At 41.2% G+C, this 18,099-nt stretch overlaps 2 protein-coding genes across 2 annotated transcripts in view; both read right to left on the reverse strand.

Moving 5' to 3' along the window:
• The window catches only part of PPT1 (palmitoyl-protein thioesterase 1), a 31,668-nt gene extending 25,413 nt beyond the window's left edge, over window positions 1-6,255 (reverse strand). Inside the window, exons 1-3 of the mRNA XM_001381143.5 lie at window positions 6,096-6,255; window positions 2,687-2,796; window positions 1,420-1,547 (exon numbers count right to left, since the gene is read on the reverse strand). Of these exons, the coding sequence (XP_001381180.3) occupies window positions 1,420-1,547; window positions 2,687-2,796; window positions 6,096-6,222 (365 nt within the window). The 5' untranslated portion in view covers window positions 6,223-6,255. The remainder of the gene's footprint in view (window positions 1-1,419; window positions 1,548-2,686; window positions 2,797-6,095) is intronic.
• A 9,717-nt stretch (window positions 6,256-15,972) lies between these two features.
• Window positions 15,973-16,762, reverse strand: LOC130453858 (heat shock factor-binding protein 1-like). The gene has a single exon (XM_056795217.1). The coding sequence runs from the start codon at window positions 16,707-16,709 to the stop codon at window positions 16,479-16,481; it is 231 nt and encodes a 76-aa protein (XP_056651195.1). The 5' UTR covers window positions 16,710-16,762; the 3' UTR covers window positions 15,973-16,478.
• Between the last annotated feature and the right edge of the window lie 1,337 nt (window positions 16,763-18,099).

Here is an 18,099-nt window from a genome sequence, read left to right on the forward strand (position 1 = left end):
TACCATGTCTCCCGGTTCTCTTCCTACCTCTCAGTCCTGTCTGTCCTGTCACAGTCTCCTTGGCTGTATCTCCCTCCAGGTCACAAGCTATGCACATCCCCAGAGGGCTTTGCTCTGGGCCCTCTTTTCTCCAGATACTGCGGTTCTCAGTGATCTCATCCATTCCCAGAGTATCAATTATCTTTAAGTTTAAGCTTCTCAGATCTACTTATCCAGCCCTAAACTCTCTCCAGACATCCAGACTCACATCTGCAACTGCCTTTCAGACATGAACTACATGGCGTATAGACAAAGAACTGAACTCATTATCCCTGCCCCAATGCCTGTCAAGGGCACCACCATTCTCTCAGATCTTGGGCTTAAAGCCTAGGTGTCAATTCATCATCCTCGCTCATCTCCCTTAGCCAACCAACTGCCAAGACTCGATTTTACCTTTCATAACATCCCTGGTGTGTGCTCCCTTCTCTCCTCTGCCACCGCGGGTGCAGGCCTGTATCACCTCATACCTGGAGGGTATGCCTGCCTCCAGTCTCACCATTTCAGTCCACCCCCCATCCAGAAGCTGAAATGGTTTTCCCAATGTCATGTCATCTGCACCCTGTCCCCCTCCCCACTCCCATTCAAAACCTCTGGGGACTTTATATTTAATCACCTTCAGGATCAGATACAAATCCCTGGGTCTGGCATTCACAGCCCTCCACTCCCTTTTCTTATATCTTCCTCTTCCTCACATATTCTACAACCCAAGCTACTATGCATATTTTATAGATGAGGAAACTGAGGCTCTCCAAGGTTTAGTGACTTGCCCAAAGTCTTTGAGTTCTTCAAACAGGTCACTCTACTCCTCCCCCCAGGCATTATCACTCTCCCTCCACCCTTCTGTCTCCCAACTAAATCTCACTTATTTGAAACCTTTTTCTTTCTCTCTGATGACAATCTCTAACTTATCTTCTACTTATCTTATTTGTATATATTTGTTTCTTTGCATGCTGTCATCCCCACTAGCCAGGGAGCTTCTTTCGGGTTGAGACTGTCTTTTGCTTTTCTCTGTATCTCCTGCAATTAGCAAAGCACTTGGCCTATAAGAAGTGATTAACAAAAAGGTGCTTTTTGACTGACTGACTTGAGAGGCAGTGTATCACTGCAAAGAGTTCTGGGCTCAAAATCAGACCTGAGTTTGAATTCTGCCTCAGTCATTTACCAGCTCTGAGACCCTGGGCAAGTCATTTGACTTCATGAAGCCTCAGTTTCCTCATCTGTAAAATGGGCCTAATGATGCCTGTAGTGTCTGGCCCACTGGATAGCAGTGAGGATCAAATGAAAACAAATAGATAAGGAACCCTGTAATTCCTGGTAGCACTGAACACAAACTATTGCTGTTGGGAAAATACCAAACTCCTTAACCAGTGAGTGACTTACAGGAACTGGCCACCTTGGGAGAATCCCATGGCATTGTAGCCTTGCTGCAGCTTGGGGTCCTTGGCCAGCATCTCGCACACGAGAGCCACCTGGTGATTCACATTTAAGAAGAAGCTGTTCTCCACATCCTGAAGGGGAGAGGGGAGAGGAGGTGAGAAGTGAAGGGAAAGAATAATGGAGTCAAAAGAAGGAGGGGAATAGAGGAAGAGAGCGCAGAGGGAGAAAGAGAAGAGAAAGGAGGGAGGGAAGAAGGGAGAAAGGAAGGAAGGCAAGGAGAAGGAACTAGACAGAGAAGGAGAAGAGAGTAAGGGAGAAAGAAGCAAGGAGGGGGAAGAAGGGGAGAGAAAGAAAAGGGAGAGAAGGGAGGGAGGAGGAGAAGGAAAAAGTAAGGAAGGGGGAAAAGGGAAAAATTGAGAGGAGAGGGAGAAGCAGAGGAGAGAAGAAAAAAGAGAGAAGAGGAAGGGAAGAGAAGGAGAAGGGGAGAGGAGAAGGAAGGGAGAGAAAGAAGGAATAAGAGGTAGAGGCAGGAGGAAGTGGAGATGGCAAGGAGGAAATGGAGGACAAAGAAAGGAGAAGAGGAAAAAGAGAAGGGGAAAGAGGAAGGAGAAGGGAAAGAGAAAAGGGAAGAGGAAGAACACAGAGCTTATAAAAACCAAGTTTTCACAGACCTAGGAGTGTTCAAACCTTTTCTAAGGCTCCCCCCTCCTTAAAGTCCCCACTTCCTCTCTCCCAGGCCAACAGAACAGTTTTGAATTGCTAAATTGCTATTAACAGGTCCTATGACTCTGGCCAAGTTTCTTTGTCCCTTTAAGATGAGTTTATCTTTAAAGATAGGTGGGATAATACATGTATAACCCAGAATGAATTGCTTGCCAGCTCCAGGAAAGGGGTGGGAAGAAGGAAGGGAGACAATCTGGATCATATAACTTTGGAAAACCTATGGAAAGCTGTTATGTAATTGGTTAGAAAAATAATAATAAAACAAAAATAATAAAGTTAGGTGGGACAGCAGAGCCTATACTAGAATTCTCAAAATTCTCTTATTCTAGATGGATCCCAGTTTCCTTCTACACAAAGGGAACATAAATACTTCCAAAGACCTCAAAGAGTAAAAGTCTTTTTGGAAGCACCAATAAAATGACTTTCTGGAGAAGATCACTAAAAGAGAAAGTAAAACCACACGAATCTCTTTTCATCCAAACATTTATGAAGGACTCCCTCAGTCTAGCAAAAGTCCCTCAGTGACTTAGCTTTGCAGCTGCCTTACTTCAATCAGAGTCTTCCCAATCTTCAGTGATAAGACATAAATTCCTGGTATTTTCTTTTCAACCATTTTTTTAATGGCTCCCATGCTCAAGGGGTTACAGCAGCTGTCTCCTACACAGAACAAGAAAGAAAACACATTGAGTTTTAGATGTAATACATAATACTCATTTATATGCTTCAGAAGCCCCAACAATTTAATGGGCACAATTTACGTAGCTAGAATTTGATTTACATGATCCTGTATTAAGCTTGGTGTAATAGGGAGAAAAATGGCCTTGGAATTGGGAGAGTTGGGTTCAGGTCCTATCCCTGCCATTTTCTAGCTATAACTTTGGGCAAGTCACTTTTTCTTTTCTGGGCCTGTTGCCTCATCTGAAAAATTGGTATAATATGACTTGCTTCACAAGTACTGTCATAAGATCATAGAATAGACCTTGGAAGCCATCAAATCCTACTCTCTCATTTTACAGATGAGCAAACTGAGGCACAGAGAAGTTAAGTGACTTACCCAAGTGCAGCAGGTCCAAAGACCCTCAGCAAGGCTTAGACCCATAAAGCAGAAAGTCCCCACCCACATCCCCACCCCCACCCCCACCCCCTTCTCTCCCTCTCCATCAGGGCATGTTTGTATCCTATATCCCTTAAAGGAATAGGTAACTCAAGCAAACTCTTATGTATGTATCATGTAACCTATGGACACCTCCCAATCTTCCAACCCCCGAATGAGATGTATCCAATAAATCATTGATATATGGCAGCCTGTATTGTGATCCTTAAGGTCATTGGGTAAACATTGGGTAGAAACACCAGCCTATCTTGGTGCTCCCATAAAAATCATGACTACTTTTAATAAAAAGTAACTTTGGTTGCTATTAGCACCTCTGGTCCTCCTGACCCCACATTGTGGGAATATCTCTCCCTTCTTACCTTATATCATCTGCTCTTGCTCCCTTCGGGACCCCAGACTGTTGCCAGAAAGCCCCTGACACCCAAGGTCACACAGCTAGAAAGTATTTACAGCAGGATTTGAACCCATGTCTTCCTGTCTCCATACCAACTACTCTAGTCACTATTCCTCATTACGCAGTGGGTACTATACTACCTATTTTACAAGGTATACTGGGGAAAAGTTTTCTATGTTTCAAAGCTCTATATACACATTACTTTATCATTATCATTATGTGTAAGGCAGTAGGAATGGGGAAATGTCATTAGTCTTTGTCCTCAGTGAGGTAAGGAGGAATAAGAGTAACATTTCAGGGTAGAGTATCTTGGCTCATGTCCTTTGCTTACTACCACCTGGGTTGACTTAGGCAAATCAGTGAAGCTCTCTGTTCTCTGACCTGCAAAATGAAGATCTTAATAAGCTGCTAGCTATTGTATTATAGGGAGGAAATGAGATGATGTATGCTAAGCACTTTGCAAATCTTAACATGATACATGAATGTTAGCTATTATTACATTACAACCTCTCTGAGCCTCAGTTTCCTCCTTTATAAAAAACAAATGTTGGGTTAAATGATATAAGCTTTAAGGCTTCTTCCAGCTCTAAATTCTAGAACTTAAAACAAGCAAGGAAATATGGCATTTACCAAGTTAGAATGTAATGAGTGCAAAGGTCAGAAAAGGAAGAGAGATGAGGAAGGGAAAATTCAACTTGAACAGACATCAGGGAAGACTTCATGGAAGAAGTGTACTATAGCTGTACTTGTCTTTGGAGCAGTAATAATGATTATCAACTCTCCCTCCACTGATGTTTTCCTTATGGTACAGAAATGGCCCTGACTTCTCCGCTAACTGGCAAACTGCAAAGACTTTAAGTGGAAGTTATGTCCTAGACAACCCCAGAGAGGTGGCCCCCAAACTATAAAGGTCTTATAGCGTTAAAATGGTAACTCTTGGACACAATGAAGAATCAGTTCATGTTTGCATAGCAATTTAGAAACTGTAACATTCTTTCACAGCCACAATTCTGATAGATTCCAAAGTCTATTAGTGGCTCTCACTTCCTTTTTTCATCCCAAGAAAATGACTGTTAAACCATAAAGGAGAAGTATGGAGACCAAATGTTGGATTTGAAGTCACCAAACCTGGGTTTCAAATCTTAGCTCAATAACTTACTGTCTGGGTAGCAAATTAATTGACCCATCAATAGACACTTGTTAAGTACCAATTATGTGCCAAGCACTGTGCTATGTAATGAAATTGAGGAAAAAAGAAAAAGAAATGACTCCTGATCTCGAAGAGCTAATATTCTATTAATTGAGTCTCTTGAACTTATCTGGGACTCAGTTTCTTCATCTATAAAATGAAGGGGCTGTTGTAGATGACTCTTCTAGTTCTTGATCTGACTCTGTGATCCTAGAATGTCAGCTTAAAAAGGACTCATGGGTAACAAGGAATTATGATAGAAATTCTTGTTTTAGAATCAATTTTAGAGGGAATTCTCTTAAAAGTTACATGCAGGCTAGATAGGAGAGAGTACTAGATTTGCAATCAGGAAGACAGCTTGAATTCTGTGGGACCAAGGACCAGTTTCTTAACCTTTCTGACTTTCCTCATTTTTAAAATAAAGGGGTTGGCCTGGATAGTTATTAAGATCCCTTTCAGCCTCTGAGATGTTAAGTCCTGGTTCTGCTACAGTCTATGGAAAAAGTGGAGAGCAGAACCCCTTCCACAATTTATAAATAAATCCGAAATCAATGCTTGGGGCACAGGGATTAAGTGACCAAACACCCAGGGCCCATAAGTGGCTGAGGTAAGATTTGAACCTAGGACTCAGCTTCACCTGCTGCCTCTAGCTGTCATTTCCTTTGTATATTCCTCACAAGTTTGCACAAAGGAAAGCCCCTGGAAAAATCTTACACACTTACAGAAATGGGAGACGTTCATTAAGTACAGTCCCCCAGCATGGCAGCGACTCACCCAGTTGTTGTTATTTTTTTTTCAGTCAAATAGCATTTATCTGTTTATTTTTAATTCTAAACATATTTTTCAGTTACATGTAGAAACAATTTTTGACAACTGCTTTCCAACATTTTGGAATTCAGGTTTTTCTCCTTCCCTCCCCCCCATCCCACAGCAGTAAATAATATGTTGTAAATTATACCCAAACTTTCATGCAATACATATTTCCATATTGGTAAAGTTGTGACAGAAAACACATTGTGATAACACACATACAATAAAAAAACAACTCATGAAGAAAATATAGGAGCAGATGGAATATTCTGATCAGAGCAGAGGCAGTTCTAAGAGCCTGGCCTCCCTGACCTATGGTTTGGAGGTCTTTGTCGGGGTTCCCCTTTCCTCCACAGAGAGAGAGATCTGGCAGCATGTTTTTAGCCTCCCGGCGCATGGCATAACCCGGCCGCTGCTGTCCGCCCCTCGCTTGGCCCGGCCCCGCTCACCCATTCCGTGCCAGATGACCAGTGGCAGCGGCTCTGGCGGCGGCTCGTCTGCGGAAGATGCTGAAGCAGAAGGCCATAGCAAGAGCGCCGCGCTCAGTAGCAGATGGGACAGCTTGGGGAAAGCCATCTTGAGTCTGTCACCTGACCACGGGCTTAAGGAGCCTGTTGTCAAGCACCCCGCCCTTCGTCCTTCTGCTCATCCAATCACCGAGCAGGAAGAACCTTTTCCTGGTTTTCTCTGCTGCTGCACACCTTTTCTCTATGTCCCGATTCATTCTCCCAACTGCCCTCTCCCTTCCCCTTTTCTGTTCCTTCTGTGGTCTGGGTGGGTTTCCCCTTCTCAATGTTCACTTCTCCAGGAAACGGAACCACTTTCCAGTCCTTTATAATTAACTTGTATGGTAATAATTCCATTCCCATTCCCAAGCCTGTGCCCCCGAAGAGTATACATGTAATTCATTTAAACTCTGGGAGTTCTTATTTCCAACTCCAATTTGCACTAAAGAATAGGATTCTTCTGGAGCAAGGCTATATCTTCCCTTCAAGATTACAGGGGTACCTCTGAGGTAGTTATGGATTCTTCTGTAATGCTATTGACCCAAGCCTTCATTTCAGTATGTTATGCCCAGTATCAGTCATATCACTCACTAGTGACTTTTATTAAGTATTAGTATATAAATATGATTTATATAATATAAATTATTATTAAATTAATTTTAATTAAATAATGTGAATATTATTATCAGTCATGTCCAATACTTTATGACCCATTTGGGGTCTGTTCCCTTCTCCAGCTCATTTGACAGATAAGGAACTGGGGTAAATAGGGTTCAAAGACTTGCCCAAGAAAGTATCTGAGGGCGGATTTGAACTCAGGAATGAGTCTTCCTAACTCTAGGCCTGGAACTCTATCCCCTGCTACATCTATCTGCCCATTAATCACTAATGATTAGTAACCCAATTAGCATTCATTTAGCCTCAGTCTTTGGACTTCAAAGCCACATAAGGGTACATCAATAGATGATAATGCACAAAGACAATTGTCATTCTCCGTCATGGAGAGACTGCCACTATTCATTTAGCCAATCTGTATCAATTAACTTTTATAAGGGGATATATATTGTTAAAATAGAGCAAGAATAAAAGTACCAGCTACTCTCCCAAACCTGGGCACTCTCTCACCCCATACCACCTCAATTCCAAGGGCAGAGGACTCAAACCAAAAGCATTTACAAGTTTTTCCCCTCATCTTCAAGAAATTGGAGAATAGCTTCACAGTGGATACTTCCAAGCGAATCAATATTTTAAAGAAATGATCTGGAAGTTGGAGATACTAAGAAGGGAGTAGTTCAGACCGGATTATTTAAGAGAGACTGGTGTGAGTAACAGTCCAGCTTAAGCTCCTGAAAGAAGAGATATAATAGGAGAGACTTCCAAGACAAAAAGGTACTCTAGATTGGCACTTAAGACTTGGTGATGGGTACTTCAGGGTCTAAAACTACCAGCCTGGGACTCCTGCCTCAGGCAAGTTCCCAAACAAACTCAAAAGACTCAATTAAAAACCTGGTCTGACCAGGGAAGGGTGGAGTAGTGGAGTAATCTAATCTTCCTGGGAACTTGAGGAGAAATGGATGGGGGTTGTGCGGGGAACCAGTCTCTACTTTTTGGAGATATCAGTAACAATTAATAACTTGAAAATTACACTAATTTCTCACGCCACACATAAATGTGGTAGCCTAGCCAATGGGAGAGTCATTCCTTCTCACAGGATCTGGAATCATGGCTATGGGATCTGTCAGCATGGAATCTAGGAATCCCAAACTTGTGGCCTAGTGAGATATGATGAACCCCAAGTTTCAGGACTAGATTATAGGTTGGAGACCCCAAAGCTTGTACTTGTTCCCTTTTCCCATGGGAATCTACCCTGAAGGGAATACCCAGGTTAGCAGCTTCAGACTGAGTGGGGGACCCTCAGGGGAATGGCAATCCTAGTTGAGTGGGGACTAAGCATATGCTAAGGACCCTCTTTGTCTGCCTTAGGGTAGTCTCCCCTAGGGTATCAGAGACCCTTTCCCAAGAAGATCCACACCTGGGCAGGAACCATCCTTTAGTATCCATTGTAAGCAGCCCTTTCTCTTACACACTAGCCTCCAGCTGTGAGTCCTTTCCCAAGCTGGATTGCATCCCATCCATGTAGTTTGAACACTCCCATTTTTTTTTTGTAGCTACCCTGATGTCAAGCATCTTTCCCAGCCCCCGATTCCCTAAATGGTATAGAGGTTCCCCAAATTCCTTTATACCTTGGAGTCATCTATCATGGTGCCACTCCCAGGGATAACATCCCCAGAGTCCAGGCTTTACACCCTGAAAAAATTGTGGCCTCTGACTCTGAGTAAAGAATTAAATACTGGACTTATCCCTGTCCTGATTAAAGACTTGGTTTTTCTAACTATTTAATAGTTCTGTGTTATTTCCAAGATAACAGTTCAAACTGCCACTGAGCTAAGTCCCAGTCATTCCTTAAGGCAACTATTTTTGTTCTTTCTACTTTTCAAACATCTCCAATACTCCACTTAAAGGTGGAAGAAAACACAAAGAAATAAAACACAGAAATGCTATGCATTTGGAGGCCACATATTGTCTGCTGTAGAGAAACCTCAAGACCTCCTCCCCAGAGCCTTAAAGCATGTCTTACTTCAATCAAAGCCCAAGAAGAGGAGTTGGAAATCTTTGGTATGCATGCCCAGTTCTGACTCAGTAGCTAATTTAAAGACCTAGTAAATGGACTGAAAATCATCATACAATCTCATGCATGTGCTCTTGTGTGGGATAAAAATTGATTACAAGTACCCTACTCAGAAATGAGCACCAATGCCCCACCCACTCAAATAATATCAGAGTGGAAGGTAGGAATAAAAAGAGGCAGTTGTTTATTAGCCTACATAAAAAAGAGCACATTAATGACAGGCTAAGAAGTGCTGATGGACTAGGCAGCAAGCAGTCAATATATACACCTTTCCCCTTCCCCTGGCAAGTCCACACACACACACACACACACACCAGGCTTTGACCTACAAATCAAAGCATCGATGCTCCCAACCCAACTCAGGTGAGACAAGGGAAACAACAGAGCAATTCTTTGCCCCTTCTGTCCTTCATCAGTCTCTCTCTCTAGGGGGTAACTGGGTAGCTCAGTGGATGGAGAGTCAGGACTAGAGACAGGAGGTCCTGGATTCAAATTTGACCTCAGACACTCCCAGCAGTGTGACCCTGGGCAAGTCACTTAACCAGCATTGTCTAGCCCTTACCACTCTTCTGTCCTGGAACCAATGCACAGTATTGATTCTAAGGTGGAAGGTAAGGGTTAAAAAAAAATCAGTCTCCCTCTCAAGCCTGGAGTCCTCGGCCAACAAAAAGATATATCAACATGGAATCTAGAAACCCCAAACTTGTAGCCTAGTAAGATCTGATAAACCCCGAGTTTTAAGACTAGCGTGCAAGTTGGAGACCCCAAAGTTTTTATCTGTTCCCTGTTCCCCTAAGAATCCACTCTGAAGGGAATCTCAGGCTAGCAGGATCAAACTGAATAAGAGACCCTAAAGTAAAAGACAATCCCCATCAGTAAAACAAAATCCCTGATCAATTGGTCAAGGTAGTCATCAATAAAGTATACTTCCCCTTATAGAAAGCAGACTTAAGGCATGTGCTTTCCCAGGCTATAACCACCCATGGTCAGGGGAACTAGGGGATGCCCCCTCCAGGACAGGATAAGATGGACAAAGGAAGGTCCCTCCTCCCAATTAGGCTACATCTGGCCTGAGTCCAAGATTTGATTTCCCTGGTCAGTCTGCCCCAGGCCACATTTCACTTTTTTAAACTTAAAGCCAAATATCCTTCATTAGTGTTCGATGAGCTCATTTTATCTTTTCTCCTCTCTCACTAGGTAAACCTTGTCAACTAGAAAAAAACTATTAAATAGTCAAAATCATTCTTTAATTAAGGAAAAGGGGTTAATACTACTAAGTGCCAAACAGAGCTGCTTCCCAAGACGCCCTGGTCACGGACCACTGGGAGTGCCACCCACTTTGAGGAACAAAAGAATTTGGGGAACCTATATACCACTCTAGAGGCCCCCGGGGCTTGGAGTAAGAGGGACAGTTGACTGACTTTACAATGGTAAGAAAGGAAAATGAGGAGTTTCAGACAAGAATGACAGTGAGGGGCTGATGCCCACAATGGATACAAAGGGGAAAGACTCAGCCCAGGGCTGGGCCTCCTTGGTAATGGACCTTAGCCTAGGGGGAGAAACCATTGGGACAAAAGGGATTAGCTGCTCCCACCCAAACTACCTGGATGTCCATGGTCCCTCAGGGGAAAACCTCTAATGCCCTCAAACTAAATAAACTGGGAATCTCTAGATTTCCATATTGACAAGCTTTAAAAACTTCTGTAACTGCCTTGGCTCTGCTTTCACTAGGAAGGCTGCCCTGGCCAGTTAGGTAGTATTGATTAATCTATTGATTAATCCAACAAATATTGGTTCCATTGACTGAGCTTCTGGGTGTCCCAGACTCCCTTTAGGGAGTGCACTACTTCACTCTTCTGGTCTCCAGAAGCCTCTCCCACGGTATCACACCCTCCTTTCAAGGATAGAACTCAAGACCTCCAGTTTACAAGACTGCCCAGCTGCCTACTGCCTTAAAGAATCACTTGACTTGGGCTTGGCCCCACCTAACTGGGATTGTCATTTACCTCAGGGTCCATTATTCAGTCTGAAACTGCTAGCCTGAGATTCCCTTCAGGGTGGATTAACAAGGAACAAGGACAAGCTTTGGGGTCTCCAATTTACAATCTAGTCCTAAAACTTGGGGTTCATCAGATCTTACTAGGCTACCAGTTTGGGGTTTCTAGATTCCATGTGGACAGATAACAAACTAGCTTTTATAAACTAAATGCTCACCCTGAGAATAGGACACTCAAGTGTCTTTCCCCCCACTCTAAAGTGGAGAGTTGGGCCCATTTATGCCAAGTCATCAGACACTTCCTGAAACCTGTTCATCACATGGTCCTGCTCCCAGAATTCATTGCCCAGGCCCTCATTATAAATGTACAGCCTAGGGGAGTCCACCATCTTACTGAACTTCATCTTTCACATCCATACCCTAGTTTCCCTTCCTATTCATCTATTTCTGTCTTGAGGAACTATTATTTTTGTGGTTATTCATGCTTGAAAACTTTAAATTTCTTTTGCTCGCCCTCTCCTATCTTTCCAGTCTTCTTATACCTTATGATCTAGTGACACTGGACTCCTTGCTCTTCTTCTGCGCATTCCCACTACCTGTTTCTTATGCATGGAATACTTTCTCTCCACCTCTATACTTCTTGCTTTTTCCCAAGGAAAGTGCTATTATTATTCTCAGACTCTGGGCAAGTTCTTTAAACTTTATTTGCCTCAGTTTCCTCAACTGTAAAATGGAAATACTAATAGCATCCAGCCCTCAAAGTTGTTGAAAAGATGAAATGAGGTAATAATTGTAAAATGCTTAGAATAGTTCCTGGCAAATAGTAAGCATTATATAAATACTAGCTCTTATTATTTTCATTTTTCAGAAAAGGAAAGTAAAGCAGACAGAGATTAAGTAACTAGCACAGTGTCAAATAGCTGATAAGGGTCTGAGCTAGGATTTGAATTCAGATCTTGCTAAAGTTCAGTGCTCTATGCACTATGAAACCACCTGGCCACCACCTTCAAGTTTGAACCCAACAAAAGACAATATCGGCTCTTTGAGGATCAGCCTAAGTCTGGAAAGGCTGACTGTCACAAAGTTATCTCCTAAGAAGATGGTCATTGTGACTCTTGAACCAGATACAAGTACAAAATGACTCTCTACCCTTTTAGACCCACTTCCAAATAGAAGGTGCAGAATGGCATGGAGGGAAGTAAAAGGGGCTCCAACAACTTTTAGACTATTTACATTCATTTAACTTTTGGCGCTCAATATGTGGTATTTCTCCAATGACCAATGAACATATTCATGGGCGAGAGTGTGTATGTGATTGAGATTGAAATTAAGGTAAACTGAGACACAAAATTTTGAGTATTTTTAATTTATTGTAAGACTAACCAATTGTCAATAAAATGGGTCTTTCAGCTCCTTAGTAAGTCAAAAGGCCATGAGGCAGTGCTTACAAGCAGTCATAATTTTGGGAAGTATAAGAGAACAAAGAACAGAAAACACCACAGATGGAAAACAATGATTGGTTGGAAGTCTGGAATGCAAGGCTAACAGCCTCTGTCTCCATGCTTCTTATTGATATGGAAAGCTCATTGGTGGTAGCCATCTGCATGGCTAGTTAGTGTCACAGCAATAACAGAGCAGACTTTCTTTCTTTTTTTTTTTAACCCTTACCTACCATCTTAGAATCTATACTATGTATTGGTCCCAGGACAGAAGAGTGGTAAGGTCTAGGCAATGCAGGTTAAGTGACTTGCCCAGGATCACACAGCTGGGAAGTGTCTGAGGTCACATTTGAACCCAGGACCTCCTGTCTTTGGGCCTGGCTCTCAATCCATGGAGCTACCCAACTGCCCCCCAGACCAGATTTTCTTAAAGGAGGCAGTGGTACAAAGATAATAGACCACATTTCCTGGTATCCACTTGCATTCTTCAAGGATAACAGATTTTTTCTAATTTTACAAGGGCAGCTGGTAGCATAGAGATAACAGTTTTCTTTCAATTAAAGTGATTTATAGGGAAACAACTTTAAAACCTAGCTCAGAGAGGAAAACTGAACTTCTGGACTCATGAACTGCTGAACTTAGAGACAAAGAAAAAACATTCAGGCTGTTACAGGATAGAATCAATTTCAGAATGGAATTGACTATAAAATATAAAATCAGTATTTGATTTTCTCAGAGACAAAGGAGAAAAGAAAGAGGGGGAAATAGGAACACATCTAAATTAACTTCCTTGTTATAAGTTAATTATAAGACCTATAAAGAAATCATAGCTTAAATGGCAGAATTGATCACATCTTCTCTCCATAAATGTAAATAAAGGAGTTCGCAGAATTGGTTCTATCTTGTGTCCAAAGGCAATAAGAAAATTCCTTTCATTTAATGCTTGGTTACTCATTCCAAGTCAGAAGAAAGGATATAGATGAGATGAAGATGCTACATGCAATCACAGCCACTTCATCCTCCGTCATTTAAAAAGCTGCTGACTGTGAAAAAGTGAGAAACTGATTTTTTAAAAAGAACTGGCAATCCTTTGATTATCATTTATTAGAGAAGTTCAGCTGATGTTAATCAACCACCACAGCAAAGTAGAGTCCAGAAATCTCTTCAGCCAACAATCACTGGATCTCCTTACCAAGACAAGAAACATGGCAGCCAAGGGCAACATCCTCATGGAGAAAGATGTCAGAAAGTTAAGAACAGAGATGCTTCACAAAGTAGGAAAAAAAGCAGATGAGGATAAACTGAATCTACAGAAAGCTTGGCAGAAGATACACCTAACTCAGATCATCCAAGAGTTTTTATAGATAGAACTAGAAGGACAACAAATAAGCTTAAAATATAATGGGTTTGCCAGCATTTCCAAAGTGATCCTTCTTCATCATCCATGGCAGTAGAACCACCATATTTGAACACTGCCACCCCCAAAATCTAGCATATTGCAGAAGGAAGGGGAAATGGTAATTATAAGATGAAGCCAGGAAGAACAGCTGGACCTGACTAAACACAATCAAGAGAAAGCTCCTCTGGAAGGGACTCAATTATAAAGACATCAGGGCCTGATTTTTTTAGGGTGTCTCAAAAAAGGGAAAAATCTTAAAAGAGTAGGAAAGATGATAGACTAAGGCAGGCAAAAAGCTCAATGTATCACATGGATACATCATATTTGCTGGTGTTTTGGTGAGTCCCAGCTCCACTTCTTTTTTTTTTTTTAACCTTTTGTTGACTAGAAATTTGGATGACTCAGTTTCCCTCTGCCCTTTGAGGAAACCTCAGTGCCAAGCACCCCTGTTTTGGGGTTGAACTATGGACTTTAGAGCTGTTTGGGAACCCCTAGCATAGGTGGGATTTGTGGACATGGCTAATATTAAGTGCCTTTTATTTGTTTTAGAGGCTTCCCTTATTGTGTTAAGTCTCCTTTCAGGAGCCCAGCTCCTGAGTTTGACCCTTGCCTTTACTGTGATACAGCTGACCCCTAGGTGATACCCCTGAGGCTGGCTGCAAAGAGGTTTACAACCTGTTTGTGGTTTGTCTCTGCAGAGGGCATAAGAGAATCCCCCAAGTTCTGTTTCTCTTTGGAGTTGGCACTTAGCATGATGTTTTCTCCCTGGGCAGAGTAGGCTGGCATTTTGTGGGGTGCCTTCCCCCGAAAGGGATACAGTTCCCAGAGACCCCAGGGTGCGGGCCCTGTGTGGAAGTTGGCTCTGGGCTCTGTGTGGCTGCCAGAGTATGAACCTATCCCAATTCCTTAAAGAGTGGTTTTTCTGTCTACTTTGGTCAGTCTGTGTTATTTCCAAGTTAACACTTTCTATCTTAGTATCAGTTCTAAGACAGAAGAGCAGCAAGGGCGAAGCAATTGGGGTTAAGTGAACCTGCCCAGGGTCCCACAGTTGGGAAGTATCTGAGGCCAGATTTGACCTCAGGTCTTTCCAACTCCAAGCCTGGTGCTCTATCCATTATACAACCTAGCTGCCTTCATTTCTTCTTCTTTTTTTTAAACCCTTGCTTTCCATCTTGGAATCAATACTAAAGATCGTTTCCAAGGCAAAAGAGTGGTAAAGTCTAGACAACTAGGGGTAAGTGACTTGCCCAGGATCACACAGCTAGGAAGTGGTTGAGGTCAAATTTGAACCCTGGACCTCCTGTCTCTTAAGACTGGTTCCTAAGTCATTAAGCCACCTAGCTGAACCCCCTCTATTTTTTTTTTAAATCACAAGATAGCTAGATATCTTTTCTTCCTTTGCCCAAGGTAGGGAACAGAAAAAGAACTAATAAAAGGAAATATTAGAGGTGCTTTCTTTTTTTTTTTTTTTTTTTTTTTTTTTTTTTTTTTTGACTACAACAATTATTTCGTAGCTTTATTCCATATATATATAACAATACAATAAACTATCTGGTGGTACAGAAAATTTCTCCTACAATCACAAAATATTCACTTAAAAGTTCATTTCCAGGAAAAATGATTCCCTCTACTTCTAGATCATCCTTCAGCTTATCTTGACTTTGTTTTTGTTTTGCTTTTTTAACTCAAGATCAATCTGATGAATCAGTCATCTGGGTGTCCAATCTCTGTCCCTTACCTCTTGATAAAAAGAAAGGGATGTCATGATGAAAATGTTTGGTATTTTCCATTCCACCTATAATCTATTATAAAAGTGTTATTCTGCAAGCATTTAGTTAAGAAAAAAGGTAAACAATAAAACACAATTTTTCTTAAAAAAATCCAAGCTTACAATAAGGGCATTTATCAGTCAGTATGCAAGGATTCACAATGGCCACTTGCTTTTTCTTCTAATTGACAAATGCTTTTTAAAGTCAGTAGCACAAGTAAATAGCAAGTGGGTTTTGAAACCCCCTCATGTTCTTACAATAAGCATCTTTGATATAACTGAAGACTGAATTGTTACACCACATGAAATTCCAATCAGTGAATGTAATGCATCTTTATAGGTTATTTTCTGTCCTTGTTATTTGAGAGGAACTGAGATACTATTGTCACCATCCAAATCCTCTAGTGTATTAAAAAGTGGCAGTAGTTACAATCATTCAATTTCAGCTCCTTTCTAGGGCTTTTTACAGTAGATTCTTAAGTATAGTTCTCAATCTTGGAAACATAGCAATGACACAAATACAAAATGCTCAATTTTTTTGTCTGCTTTAAAAATATGGTCAACATACCATTTATTTGTTATAGTACAACAGTAATTTTGTGCTAAGAATTACGAACCGTTTACTCTAGGTACTTCAGTTCACAAAGAGAATCTGATAACAGTTGAAAAAATTAATACATTTCTTTAAAAAAAAACTTGCACCAATTTCTTATTAAACTGAAATGACTACAAAAGGAATGACAAATGACCTGACAAAAAATGCACTAAAAATTTTGAAAATTTTAGCCAAGAGTAGTCAGAATTTCAGTTTACTAATATTTACACATTTTATGTCATATAGTTGAAGCTATCACATACAAGAAATCAAAAAATAAATCACCTTGAAACCTAACTAAACTGCATATTCTAGGAATACAAGCTCTATAATTAAAAAAAAATGTTGCACACAGTAGTTAGTTGAGAAAATCTGTTCCTTCACCTCTTGGCTTGTGAAAAACATTTTCAAGAGTTCACTCGAAAGGATTAACAAAATCTTTAACTATTACGTGTAGTTGGTATTTTGTTTTCCCCTTCTATTTCTTCCACTCCTGCTTGGGTCATAAGGTCAGCGATGTTTTTCTCCATATCATCAATGCGACTGCTCATATCATCAATTCGGCCAATTATCTGGTCTGACATGGTCTGAAATTTGTCCTGCATCTGCTGGAGAAGTGTATGAACCACAGCGGTCAGGTCCTGTACAGTTTTGGGGTCTGTTTCCGCCATTGCTCCGGCTCCAGACTTCAGTCGGTTTCCCAACTCGTCTCTATGGCCAATGTGCGTCTAGAGGTGCTTTCTTAAATGTCAGTGCTACAAGGGATTACTGATTTAACCACATTAAAAGAACCAGAGGAAGGCCTCTAGAATCCATTTGATGGATGCTAGATGGAGTACTTGTAGAATGATATATATGAACCAAAGAAACCCAGAAGAACAGGGCAATTGACTCATTGCAGTGGATGGAATAAGCAATCCATATCCTTTTACTTTTCGGTATTGAGATCCTTCCCATGACACTTTTCCTATTTCATTGTGTCTGAAATAGAACCTTTTTCTCTAAACCTTTCCTTCCTCCAAGTTTCCTTGTTTCTGTTAAGGGCATCTCTATATTTACTAATTACCCAAGCTCTCCCTCAATCTTGTCCCAGCATCTATTGTGTATTGCCTGTATTGCAGGCATACCTCTCTCTCCACACTCATCAACTCCTCTTTATTATCATTGTTAGGGCCCAGTGGGAAAGGGTTTTATTTTTTTAATGTTTTTATTGAGAAGGAATATTGAGTATGGAAAACAAACAGCAATTAGGGCTAGAATAGAAAATGTATTAAAACAAATGATGTGAAATAAAGAGAGAGCCTGTTTGGGAGGGCATTGTTGCCAGACAGAAGGGATTTATATTACTTTGTCGAAGCATTGGGTGGGTAGGTGGGAGAAGTAGGGGAAACTAAATGGCTCAGTGAATAGAGAGCCAGGTCTGGGGATAGGAGGTCCTGGGTTCAAATCTGAATTCAGACACTTATTATCTGTGTGACCCTGGGCAAGTCACATAACTCCCATTGTCTAGCCCTTATTGATCTTTTTCCTTGGAACCAATAAGCAATATTGATTCTAAGAAGAAAGGTAAGGGTCTAAAAGTAAAAATAAAAAAAGAAGCAATCGGGAATCATGAGTTCTTTTAAGCAGAAGGGTAAATATAACACGGCCATCCAATGCAGATGAGGAAGTCTCCAGGTGTAACGATTTTTCATGCCAATGGACCCAGAGAGAGTGGGACTGTCTCTGTGCATCAACTTTTCCACTTAAATCTCCTTCACGCACAAGTGTCTTTGTGCACACTCATCTATCCTAACCCCGTCCACCCTCTTCAAGAGGATACACCATAGATGAAAACGCACAAAGACAATCATCATCCTCGGTTACCGAGAGACTACTACTATAACATGGGACCTACACCTTAGGAAGATTATTTTGTCTATTATGTGGAAGACAAGATGGAGAAATGCTTTGAGCCATTTTCATGAGAAAGATATGTGATCTTCATCTTTTCTAATTTCTTTTAATATTAATGTCATGTATACATTTTTATTTATTGCAGAATATGGCATAAAGATGTTG

The sequence above is a fragment of the Monodelphis domestica genome, chromosome 4, assembly GCF_027887165.1.
Source record: "Monodelphis domestica isolate mMonDom1 chromosome 4, mMonDom1.pri, whole genome shotgun sequence".
NCBI lineage: Eukaryota > Metazoa > Chordata > Mammalia > Didelphimorphia > Didelphidae > Monodelphis > Monodelphis domestica.